The sequence below is a fragment of the Grampus griseus genome (genome assembly GCF_964374135.1).
Source record: "Grampus griseus genome assembly, chromosome: 7".
Lineage (NCBI taxonomy): Eukaryota > Metazoa > Chordata > Mammalia > Artiodactyla > Delphinidae > Grampus > Grampus griseus.
The window spans coordinates 42,803,587-42,817,396 of NC_139001.1; the positions used below are offsets into that span (position 1 = coordinate 42,803,587).

The following is a 13,810-nucleotide window of genomic DNA, read 5'->3' on the forward strand; positions in this document are numbered from 1 at the left end:
AGTGACCTGGAAGATAAAATAGTGGAAATAACTACTGCAGAGCAGAATAAAGAAAAAAGAATGAAGAGAACTGAGGACAGTCTCAGAGACCTCTGGGACAACATTAAACGCACCAACATTCGAATTATAGGGGTTCCAGAAGAAGAAGAGAAAAAGAAAGGGACTGAGAAAATATTTGAAGAGATTATAGTTGAAAACTTCCCTAATATGGGAAAGGAAATAGTTAATCAAGTCCAGGAAGCACAGAGAGTCCCATACAGGATAAATCCAAGGAGAAATACGCCAAGACACATATTAATCAAACTGTCAAAAATTAAGTACAAAGAAAACATATTAAAAGCAGCAAGGGAAAAACAACAAATAACACACAAGGGAATCCCCATAAGGTTAACAGCTGATCTTTCAGCAGAAACTCTGCAAGCCAGAAGGGAGTGGCAGGACATATTGAAAGTGTTGAAGGAGAAAAACCTGCAACCAAGATTACTCTACCCAGCAAGGATCTCATTCAGATTTGATGGAGAAATTAAAACCTTTACAGACAAGCAAAAGTTGAGAGAGTTCAGCACCACCAAACCAGCTCTACAACAACTGCTAAAGGAACTTCTCTAGGCAAGAAACACAAAAGAAGGAAAGGACCTACAATAACGAACCCAAAACAATTAAGAAAATGGGAATAGGAACACACATATCGATAATTACCTTAAATGTAAATGGACTAAATGCTCCCACCAAAAGACACAGATTGGCTGAATGGATACAAAAACAAGACCCATATATTTGCTGTCTACAAGAGACCCACTTCAGACCTAGAGACACATACAGACTGAAAGTAAGGGGATGGAAAAAGGTATTTCATGCAAATGGAAACCAAAAGAAAGCCGGAGTAGCAATTCTCATATCAGACAAAATAGACTTTAAAACAAAGACTATTAGAAGAGACAAAGAAGGACACTACATAATGATCAAGGGATCGATCCAAGAGGAAGATATAACAATTGTAAATATTTATGCACCCAACATAGGTGCACCTCAATACATAAGGCAAATACTGACAACCATAAAAGGGGAAATCGACACTAACACATTCATAGTAGGGGACTTTAACACCCCACTTTCACCAATGGACAGATCATCCAAAATGAAAATAAATAAGGAAACACAAGCTTTAAATGATACATTAAACAAGATGGAGTTAATTGATATTTATAGGACATTCCATCCAAAAACAACAGAATACACATTTTTCTCAAGTGCTCATGGAACATTCTCCAGGATAGATCATATCTTGGGTCACAAATCAAGCCTTGGTAAATTTAAGAAAATTGAAATTGTATCAAGTATCTTTTCTGACCACAACGCCATGAGACTAGATATCAATTACAGTAAAAGATCTGTAAAAAATACAAACACATGGAGGCTAAACAATACACTACTTAATAATGAAGTGATCACTGAAGAAATCAAAGAGGAAATCAAAAAATACCTAGAGACAAATGACAATGGAGACACAACGACCCAAAACCTGTGGGATGCAGCAAAAGCAGTTCTAAGGGGGAAGTTTATAGCAATACAAGCCCACCTTAAGAAGCAGGAAACATCTCGAATAAACAACCTAACCTTGCACCTCAAGCAATTAGAGAAAGAAGAACAAAAAAACCCCAAAGCTAGCAGAAGGAAAGAAATCATAAAAATCAGATCAGAAATAAATGAAAAAGAAATGAAGGAAACAATAGCAAAGATCAATAAAACTAAAAGCTGGTTCTTTGAGAAGATAAACAAAATAGATAAACCACTAGCCAGACTCATCAAGAAAAAAAGGGAGAAGACTCAAATCAATAGAATTAGAAATGAAAAAGGAGAGGTAACAACTGACACTGCAGAAATAAAAGAGATCATGAGAGATTACTACAAGCAACTCTATGCCAATAAAATGGACAATCTGGAAGAAATGGACAAATTCTTAGAAATGCACAACCTGCCAAGACTGAATCAGGAAGAAATAGAAAATATGAACAGACCAATCACAAGCACTGAAATTGAAGCTGTGATTAAAAATCTTCCAACAAAGAAAAGCCCAGGACCAGATGGCTTCACAGGCGAATTCTATCAAACATTTAGAGAAGAGCTAACACCTATCCTTCTCAAACTCTTCCAAAATATAGCAGAGGGAGGAACACTCCCAAACTCCTTCTACGAGGCCACCATCACCTTGATACCAAAACCAGACAAGGATGTCACAAAGAAAGAAAACTACAGGCCAATATCACTGATGAACATAGATGCAAAAATCCTCAACAAAATACTAGCAAACAGAATCCAACAGCACATTAAAAGGATCATACACCATGATCAAGTGGGGTTTATTCCAGGAATGCAAGGATTCTTCAATATACGCAAATCTATCAATGTGATAAACCATATTAACAAACTGAAGGAGAAAAACCATATGATCATCTCAATAGATGCAGAGAAAGCTTTTGACAAAATTCAACACCCAATTATGATAAAAACCCTGCAGAAAGTAGGCATAGAGGGAACTTTCCTCAACATAATAAAGGCCATATATGACAAGCCCACAGCAAACATCATCCTCAATGGTGAAAAACTGAAAGCATTTCCACTAAGATCAGGAACAAGACAAGGTTGCCCACTCTCACCACTCTTATTCAACATAGTTTTGGAAGTTTTAGCCACGGCAATCAGAGAAGAAAAGGAAATAAAAGGAATCCAAATCGGAAAAGAAGAAGTAAAGCTGTCACTGTTTGCAGATGACATGATCCTATACATAGAGAACCCTAAAGATGCTACCAGAAAACTACTAGAGCTAATCAATGAATTTGGTAAAGTGGCAGGATACAAAATTAATGCACAGAAATCTCTGGCATTCCTATATACTAATGATGAAAAATCTGAAAGTGAAATCAAGAAAACACTCCCATTTACCATTGCAACAAAAAGAATAAAATATCTAGGAATAAACCTACCTAAGGAGACAAAAGATCTGTATGCAGAAAATTATAAGACACTGATGAAAGAAATTAAAGATGATACAAATAGATGGAGAGATATACCATGTTCTTGGATTGGAAGAATCAACATTCTGAAAATGACTCTACTACCGAAAGCAATCTATAGATTCAATGCAATCCCTATCAAACTACCACTGGCATTTTTCACAGAACTAGAACAAAAAATTTCACAATTTGTATGGAAACACAAAAGACCCCGAATAGCCAAAGCAACCTTGAGAACGAAAGAAGGAACTGGAGGAATCAGGCTCCCAGACTTCAGACTATACTACAAAGCTACAGTTATCAAGACGGTATGGTACTGGCACAAAAACAGAAAGATAGATCAATGGAACAGGATAGAAAGCCCAGAGATAAACCCACGCACATATGGTCACCTTATCTTTGACAAAGGAGGCAGAAATGTACAGTGGAGAAAGGACAGCCTATTCAATAAGTGGTGCTGGGAAAACTGGACAGCTACATGTAAAAGTATGAAATTAGATCACTCCCTAACACCATACACAAAAATAAGTTCAAAATGGATTAAAGACCTAAATGTAAGGCCAGAAACTATCAAACTCTTAGAGGAAAACATAGGCAGAACACTCTATGACATAAATCACAGCAAGGTCCTTTTTGACCCACCTCCTAGAGACATGGAAATAAAAACAAGAGTAAACAAATGGGACCTAATGAAACTTAAAAGCTTTTGCACAGCAAAGGAAACCATAAACAAGACCAAAAGACAACCCTCAGAATGGGAGAAAATATTTGCAAATGAAGCAACTGACAAAGGATTAATCTCCAAAATTTACAAGCAGCTCATGCAGCTCAATAACAAAAAAACAAACAACCCAATCCAAAAATGGGCAGAAGACCTACATAGACATTTCTCCAAAGAAGATATACAGTGCCAACAAACACATGAAAGAATGCTCAACATCACTAATCATGAGAGAAATGCAAATCAAAACTACAATGAGATATCATCTCACACCAGTCAGAATGGCCATCATCAAAAAATCTAGAAACAATAAATGCTGGAGAGGGTGTGGAGAAAAGGGAACCCTCTTACACTGTTGGTGGGAATATAAATTGATACAGCCACTGTGGAGAACAGTATGGAGGTTCCTTAAAAAGCTACAAATAGAACTACCATATGACCCAGCAATCCCACTACTGGGCATATACCCTGAGAAAACCATAATTCAAAAAGAGTCATGTACCAAAATGTTCATTGCAGCTCTATTTACAATAGCCCAGAGGTGGAAACAACCTAAGTGTCCATCATCGGATGAATGGATAAAGAAGATGTGGCACATATATACAATGGAATATTACTCAGCCATAAAAAGAGACGAAATTGAGCTATTTGTAATGAGGTGGATAGACCTAGAGTCTGTCATACAGAGTGAAGTAAGTCAGAACGAGAGAGACAAATACCGTATGCTAACACATATATATGGAATCTAAGAAAAAAAAATGTCATGAAAAACCTAGGGGTGAAACAGGAATAAAGACACAGACTTACTAGAGAATGGACTTGAGGCTATGGGGAGGGGGAAGGGTAAACGGTGACAAAGCGATAAAGAGGCATGGACATATATACACTACCAAACGTAAGGTAGATAGCTAGTGGGAAGCAGCCGCATAGCACAGGGAGATCAGCTCGGTGCTTTGTGACCGCCTGGAGGGGTGGGATAGGGAGGGTGGGAGGGAGGGAGACGCAAGCGGGAAGAGATATGGGAACATATGTATATATATAACTGATTCATTTTGTTGTGAAGCTGAAACTAACATACCATTGTAAAGCAATTATACTCCAATAAAGATGTTAAAAAAAAAAAAATACAATGCAGATCATACCACCCATGCTCAAAACTCTCCAGCCACTTCTCAGCTCACTCGACTTCTCTGCCCCCAACACTATGGATGTCCCTTGCTCTGCTCTACTGTTTTCTCTTTGTCGCCTGCACTTACCACCTGCTAGCTTGCTATATACATTTATTTATTAGGTCTACTGCTTTGGCTCCTTCTGCCAAAATTTTAAGCTCCATATGGGCAGGGATCTTTATCTGTTTAGGTTACCCTGTGTCCCTAGTGCCTAGAACGATGCCTAGAAAACAGCATGACAGTTAAGATAATAATCTAAAAAATAAAATTTTTGTTTCCACTTATATAAAAATACCACAGACTTTAAAAACTCCCTTCCAGACATTATGTTTCACCCACCTGAGCCACGTTCAGTGTAGTTGAAACTTTCTCTTGCTTGGCCTCAACTGTTCGGAAACTGAAGGCTCGCTCTAGGACTGACTGGTCAATGCCGGTCAGCTCGCAAATTTCTTTTAACTCTGTTGTGCGGGAATGGACAAACAGTGACTGCATATCTGCTGTTCATAATCACTTTCAAGGCTTACACTGTTCTTTCTAAATCGTTTTCAAACCCAACAGTGTAAAATATATAAATCAAAAGACTTCAGACTGAGCTGTAATTATGTTTCTGCTCGATTTCACTAGAAAGCCTTTTCAACTCAGTGAAAAGCAAGTTTTACTTTCTATATTAAAAACTGGGCAGAAGTTCAAAGCCAGTTTTGCTAAACAGGGTCTGTCCTCTGCTGACTTACCATTTTTATCTTTGATCTTGCTTTCATCTAAGCCATTCACTCGTGATTCGGGCTTGAACTCGATGTTCCCCAGCTTCAACACCGCGGCCACCACCTCCAACACGGACTCAACTTCGTGGTCCATGAAACCCACAATCTGCATGGCATTCTGGGGAGGGGGGGAAAGCACCTGTTTTCTTTCTGTAGCTCTTTATTATTTTTTAAAAATAAATCATATAACAGATTCGGCTCTGAAAAAAAACAAAAATAACAACAACAACAAAAAGACAAAGTGTCCTGGAATAAACTTTCCAAAAGACAAACCTATTAAGAGACCTGAAATAGCACCAATGTGGGGCTCTATCTTGTTCAGTGGCTTCAAGCTCTGATTCAAGGAGCCCTGGGGTACTTCACGGGCTGTGGCAAAGGGGGCATGTAAAGAGGAAGACAGAGGGAGAGAAGGCTGAGAGCTGAGCCCTGGGTTCCCACTCTGACTCCAAACAAACAGCTTTCATAACCCCCTACAAAAAAAAACCTCTTCGTTTATTTTACGTACGAGAAAAACTGTAGTTTGCAAAGGTGAAGTGCCTGATTCCACAAACTATGGATAACACAGAACATTCGTCCAGTCATAAATTTTTATTGAGTGCCAATGATTTGCCAGGCAAAGCAGTTATGGAACTGGTCCTGAACTCAAGTCTTAAAATCATGTCCAGGAGTCAACAGGTTTCCGTAAGAGAATGTTGAGACAATTTTAAAAAATGATACTCTTAAGAAATGCTTTCTTGTTAAGAATAGCCCAGCTTGCTTGCTTCCTTATTTACTTTATTTCTCTCTGTCTCTCTATCTACCTACCTATCTGTCTATCTAACTATTTATAGTGACTAGGTTACATAGTAACGGGAGTGCTGTAAGATTTTTTGTTCTAGAAAATTTCAAACGTATATAAAAGTCTAAAGAGCAGGAAAAGAACCCCATGTTATTTTCACTCACCCCCAAAGATGAACCGATTCCAGTCTTATTTTACCTATAATCTAACCTATCCCCCCCATCACCACTATCACAGCTCTCTCATTTAGAAGTAAATAACAGTTATCAGATCACGTCCTATAGAAGTAATTTTCCAAGTGTCTCATAAACATAGAATGTAGAGTATAATTTAAAATAATTTCTTTTCTAATGAACACAAATGCTAATTATTCTGGTTTATGCATGATTTTTTGAAAACTGTATATAAACATGACTTTCTGTCTGAAAAACAGATTTGACTTAACATGACTGTAGGACAGGTTTACATGTGGAATTTAACTACTGAGTTTGGCTATAAAGACATTTGGAATTTCAGTACAATACTAAAAGTTAAACCCCAAGATAATATAATAAGAAAGCTCCTTTTGACAAACAGTAAAACTGCGTGCTCCAGTAAAGCATGGCCTTCTCGATACTACAGGATTTTTGAGCTAATAAAAAATCAAACTAATAAAAATAAAACAAATTCTTCTATAATTCTAAAACCTCAGGGAGCATGAGTTATACATCAAAGAAAACTCAGAATTATTACCAATTCTGATTGAGCAATATAGTGTTACCCATTTTAAAGAGTAATAAGAGGGTTACATCTTACCCTAACGGTTCTGAAATTTGCTGCGTCGTCCACTCCATTAACTTTGGCAGAGTCCAGACTCAGGTAATTGTATCTGCTGAAATCCCGCTCAAGTTTAAGCTTATCTATTGGATCACACATACAAGTTTATAAGGTACTTCAACCAATCTAATCATCTTCAATATCTCATCCCCTTAACGCTTCAGATAAAAAGATTTCACACTATGCATTCAAGCAATAGAACAAAAATTGATACCCAAAGATCAGTATTTTTCTAAAATCACCTTTATCACCATTGTACATATTTCAAACTCTGCTTGTTTTTACATGTATTCTTATCGAGACAGGTTCTTTCCAAACTTTGATAATATAAAGTATCTTCAACGTACTATTTCCTTATAACGTACGATGTCTGCCCAGGGATTCCCCCACTGCTGGACGTTTGGATTTTCTCCAGTTTATAATAACAAATAAAGGACAGTGATAAATGTCTTCACACAGAATGTTTCTTTGGATTCTTTTGTATTATTTCATTGGGTATATTCCAAAAAGTGGTGCACCTGGGCGGTAGGCTCTGATCATTTTATGACTTATTCTGCTTTGCCAATTAGTCCCCCCAGGAAGAAGTCCTCACTTTGAAGTGACACCCACAAGCTCTAAGCAGATCAGTGCCTGACAACTCTGCCAGCTTTATCCTCTTTAATAACTTTTGCTAATACATGTGTGGTGAACACTTCAGTGCTGTTTCAATTTACATTTGTCAATAATTAGTAAGGATGATTTTTTTCCCCCCCAGTGTGTTGACTTTCCATAGCTCTTCTTGTTTGAACTACTTGCTCAAAACTTTTCATCACTTAGCTATTGCCTATCCTGATGGACTTATATTAATTCTCTAAAATATACATAGGTCAGACTTTGATCTCTTGTATCAGTTGCAAATGTCTTCCCACTATTTTTAAATCGTCACTGAGCAATTTGTTTTTATAGAATTGTATTCATCAACTACTCCCTGCTAATTTTTTCTCCCCAACTGGACTAATTATATTCTTCCGTTTTATTTTTTAAATTGATGATGAGACCCTCCCTCAACTTTTAGCTCTTTTAGCAAACCATCTGAGACATGTCCCAGTACCTGGTGAGGTACTCTGGGGACAGATATCAAACAAAGACTGCAAGGTGGCAGAAGCCAACACATCTTGTTCTTCCCTTCAGCCAGAATCATGGGAAAATTTTAAGAAGAAGAAAAGTGTATGGAATGCTTCTGCTTTGGAAAATGTTGCAAGAGTAAAAATTAAAACATAGAAACAGGGACTGGGGCTTCCCCAGTGGCACAGTGGTTAAGAATCCGCCTGCCAATGCAGGGGAGATGGGTTCGAGCCCTGGTCCAGGAAGATCCCACATGCTGTGGAGCAACTAAGCCCGTGAGCCACAACTACTGAGCCCGCACACCTAGAGCCCATGCTCTGCAACAAGAGAAGCCACCACAATGAGGAGACTGCACAGCGCAACAAAGACCCAATGCAGCCAAAAATAAATAAAATAAAATAAAATTCTTAAAAAAAAAAAGAAAAAAGAAAAAAAGAAACAGGGACTTACTGAGGAGCTCTTCAGAGGCACCAGAAAGCAGCTGATAGAACACGTGGAAGTTTCTTTCACCTCTTGGCTGCTTAACAACACGAGATTTCTCTAAAAGATCTAGAGAGAAAAAGAATCAAATTCATAGTACAGTAGTAGTTTCACTTTCAAATACACCATGCTTCTTTCTTTTCCCCCTCACTTTCTTTTTCATTTTCTGTTTTGCATTAATAAAATAATAACAGAAGCTACATTTTCAGTTCTACTTTCAGGAAGAAGCACAGCTCTAACTAAAAGCACCAAATTAAACAAACCAGGTTCTTTCTGAACCATAGTGAATATGCAAAATAAGTTTAACAATACATTCGACAAGCTGATTAAAGACAATACAGCTTTTATAATAATATTCTCTTGATTTTATACATGATGACATTAAGTTCTTCAATATGTAGTATTACAAATCTAAGCAAGGAAATGCAGCCATTCAGTTAAGAATTCACTTGAGTTATAATGATAACAAGTTAACATTTTTGATATCTTATTTTATGCTAAGTGCTTTATAGACATTATTTCATTGAATCCTCCCCACCATTTTTGTAAGGTATGATTTTACAGATGAAAAAACTAACAGTCCAAGGGTTTAAGATGGATTTGAAATCAGGCTCTCTGACCCAAGTGCAGACCCCACCATATCCACATGCCCTGCTACCTGACATAAGTGAACCAGACTTTCTTGATCTCTTGCAGTCTTAAAGAATGAAAGGTGGTTCTCATTTAATGGAATCTGGAGTTATTTGACAGTATACGTTCATTGATTCCAGATGATCTTTCATCCTGTAAATCTGATGCCTTATCAAGTTTTCAAGCTTTCAGGAAGGGGAGGAAGGAAGGAGAAAGGAAGGGATGAATCCATCAATCAAGTGAACCAGAAAGGTGCCGCTGTGGCAGCAACAGGGGGTGGCAACGTACAATGGCAGAGAATATTTCTGCCTGGAGTCCTGTTTAGCACTGACCAGGGATATAAAAGAGGGTCTGGATTCTGTGAGCAAAGGCCAGATTAGTTATAAAATGATGAATCAGTGATCCTATCATTGAGCACTAATTTGATTTCCCATCAGATTGAAATCTAAACATAATTCAGAAAATGAGTAAGGGAGTGAACGATGTGCAATTTCACAGAGACTTGTCCTTGAACTTCTTAAGCTGTATTTCTGGAATCTACACTAGCACATAAGGAGGAGTCTAGGTAGAGTTAAGGAGTGTAGATTTGATGAATGAGAAGCCCTAGGGTGCTCCAAACACACAAGGCCATTTGTAAGAATGAAGAGATGTGTTGTAAGGACACATAAAATAAACTTGACAGGAAGAGAACAAAAATATGTAAACACAAGAATTATTAGGAACGGGATGCTGCAGAGTTTTCATTTTCATCTCCAGCTCTAACTTGACCTGGACGACTGCCAATGCCCTCAAATCATACATGGAGAATAATGAAGACTTCATATTTAGCCAAAAAAAGAAAAGGATTGTGTAATAGTCATCATCTCTAAGGACTGAGCGTTTCAATCAACTTATAAATACTGACATCCAGGGCAGAAGACAGAATAAACAGGTAAGGATAAAAGTGCAGTATGATTGCACTTATCATGGACCAAGCTCCTTTGGGGTCCTAAGAGTACCAGCACAGTTTTAGAAGAAAGACCTCCCAGCGCATGGGCAGAGTCTTCATTGAGAAGCTATTCCTTACAGGAAATTCCTCGAGCCTAGAAGAAAGTAACTCGACTACATGAAAAACATAAGCAAATGCTTCCGTTTACTTTATCCATTCCCGCACAAATTCCTTCAATCAACACACTGCTCACCCACTATGTGCCAGCACTACCTGGGAATGAGCCCGGCACTGACTGCAAACCTGAAGACCTTCTTCCTCTTGACCTACAATTGTCACACATACGTGCTCTTGATTACACCCACCACCCAAACCACGAGCAGTGGCACTGTCCAAGGTGGGCTGGCAACACCTTTAAGAGAGAGCAGGAGATGGGGGTGAGAAAAGAGAATGACCATGTGTCTTTCACCTGTCAAAGCCCGCAAACCCCAGGCTCCCCCCATAGCACCAAGAATCCCGCCATGCCTCACCAGCCTCACCTCACAGGGGCACCTTAATGATGATGACAAACAACTGTTCTGTGGCACTCACCCAGTCACACTCCACAAGCAAACTGTGATATTTCAAGACATGAAATCACACCTTCAGAGCACCTGACAGGGCCGCACTGTGCAACAGCAACATGGCCAGCCTTACGTTTGGCACTTTTTGAACAAATGCTCACACACAATGGAGAGTTTAGAAAGAGCAATGGCTATAAGATTCAGCAGATAACAGTCACCAAGTTAAAGGATAATATTCACAGTCACCAGGTTAAAGAATAATATTCGCCTGTGCAGGGTGGAAGGGAATGTTGGCCAATGTACTCCTTGCACCACACATGCTGATATGATCAGTGATCACTATCATGGTCAAATCTGAAACATAATACAACGTGCGTTTAAAAGGAACAGTGCAGGAGGGGAACTGCAAGGGAACTTTGACTGACCTTCCGCTCTGCATTCAGTACTTTTCATTTGTTACCATATTCAACCCTGAACACCTCCTCTGAGGTTGGTTTTATAATCCCCATTTTGTAGATGAGAAAACGAGGCTCACATCACATTGTTACTAAGCAACAAAGCCAGAATGCAAAGCTTTAGGAGACTAAGGTATCATGCTATGCTCTTTATAATTTTCCAGCAAAAAGAATGCTAAATCCACAAACGCTTGCAAAGGCTGAGGCTGTTCTTTACATAAAATATATGACTTCACCTAAGCAACTCAATCACAAAATGAGGAACCTTTTATTACAAAGCAGTTGAGGGTTTTCCCACCTAAAATGCTTTGTTGATTACCCCAGAGCCTCCTATTTCTTTATGACTTTTCTTGTAAGTTACAAGCTTCTAGGCAGAACAGTAATCAGGGAAAATGTTTGCTCCCAAATAATTTACTAGTGCTTAAAACCATTCCCTAGTCTATTTCTTTTTGAAAAAACCCAACATAATCTAACAGCATGAAGCCATATCAAATAATTACTCAAGGTACAGAACATAAATTCAATTCACTATAACGACTTGCCACCTGAACATTTTAATGTGCCCCTGAATTAAGGCAAAGCGAAACACTGGCACAGCCTTCTCTTCTGCTTTAGATGCTTCTGCTACCACTGACTGCGCCTCTACTAACAAGACTTAATAAAAAGGAGTATAGGATATGCCAGATATTTAGTAGAGAAGAGAGTATAATAGCCTCCGTATATTCCAATGCAGCTATATTCTTGAACCCTCAAGATATAAATTTAAGTTCATATCAAATGTTATATAAATTTAAGTTTTAAGGGAAGAGATAAACCTATTAAGCCATTCTAAAGGGGAAAAGCAATGGGTAGGGACAGAGAAACTCTGGAATCAGAACTTTCCCACCAACTCCACCATGACACTGCCACCTGACTATTAACAGAATCAGACCATCACTGAGGGGTTTTCTTAGTTTTGACTAATTACCAGCTAGTCCACAGCATATACATGTTCCTGGGCACTGGGACACCCTCCCTAGGGCATAAGATATGAAAGAAGTAAAATGTCCATGTTTGCACCTGCTGGAGACGGATGCCTTTTAATAAGCCAAGGAATAAAAGAACAAGTAGTGGTTTGGAAGGGGGAAAAATCACATTACTTTGGAACATAACAGGTGAAGGATTAGGTAGCATGATCAGTTTCTATTTTTTTTTTCTTTTTTTGCGGTACGCGGGCCTCTCCCATTGCGGAGCACAGGCTCCGGACGCGCAGGCTCAGCGGCCATGGCTCACAGGCCCAGCCGCTCTGAGGCATGTGGGATCTTCCCGGACCGGGGCACGAACCTGTGTCCCCTGCATCGGCAGGCGGACTCTCAACCACTGCGCCACCAGGGAAGCCCGATCAAAGTTTCTTTACTCTATGTATAATCTCCCTTCCTGAAAAAGAAGAAATGGTCCAAGTTCTTGATTAAGGCTTATGGAAGAATTTGCTTTGTCTCAGTTTTGCCAGTAAGGCCAGAATGACAATGAAAGCCCAAGATGCAGACACGACCGACCCTGCTCCTCTCCAATTGCTCAAAGATACACATTATGAAAAAAGTGTTTGAGTGGCACTGAAGGCTCTTCCAACGGATTTGTGTCCCTTTAATAAAGTGAAATGATACAGTTAGCAATAGTGAAAGGCCTGCAATCTAAGTAACAGCAATTTATCTCCCTTCGGACTCCGCTGTCTTGAAGAAGAAAAAATGTCAACTAACCAATGAGTTACTGGGCATAACTGATGGTAATTTCAGTGGAAAACTTGGATTATGAACTAATGTTTGCTCCTATATTGGAGTATATATTCTAAAATAAACTCTATACTTTTTCTGGAAATACACAACATAATCCTCAAGATTGAGAATTAGGAAGTTTCACTAAAGACAAGCTTTAAAGTAAAAAAAGATGGCGCAAATGTCTTCTTACAAATCATTCACTGTGCACGTGTATTACAGAAAGCAGAGGTGGGTGTTCACCCCAGTACTCTCTCTCAGCCCGGGTCTCACACAGACCTTTGTCTATCTGCAGGTTACAGGCTTTGAGAGACCTCAAACACCTGGCGCGCCGTGACAGGACAGTGTTTCCCCTACCTCCACCTCCATGCAGCATTTTCATTTCTAAGAAAGCACCTTAAAGTTTTAAATCAAAAGTCAGAGTCCTGAAGTTACAAATTAGCACCAGTGACAGCTGGACATGTTACATGAAAAGTTGTGAGAGGGTTCCCAGTGTCTGCACATGAAAAATCAACTTGGGCTTTAAAACGCGAAGAAAATTTGCCTTATTATCTACCTAAGTAAATGCCATTTTTAAAATCAGGATCCAGTTGCATACATATAGCATTTATGCATTTTCACAACAGACTTTTTTCTAATA

General features: G+C 38.8%; 1 protein-coding gene across 3 annotated transcripts in view; it reads right to left on the reverse strand.

The window, feature by feature from the left end:
- Positions 1–13,810, reverse strand: part of MYO1B (myosin IB) — a 189,582-nt gene that overhangs the window by 56,944 nt on the left and 118,828 nt on the right. For all 3 annotated transcript variants that reach the window (XM_082657745.1, XM_082657744.1, XM_082657746.1), the window contains 4 exons: positions 8,814–8,912; positions 7,239–7,342; positions 5,636–5,783; positions 5,244–5,362 (listed from right to left, as the gene is read on the reverse strand). In XM_082657745.1, the coding sequence (XP_082513871.1) occupies positions 5,244–5,362; positions 5,636–5,783; positions 7,239–7,342; positions 8,814–8,912 (470 nt within the window). The remainder of the gene's footprint in view (positions 1–5,243; positions 5,363–5,635; positions 5,784–7,238; positions 7,343–8,813; positions 8,913–13,810) is intronic.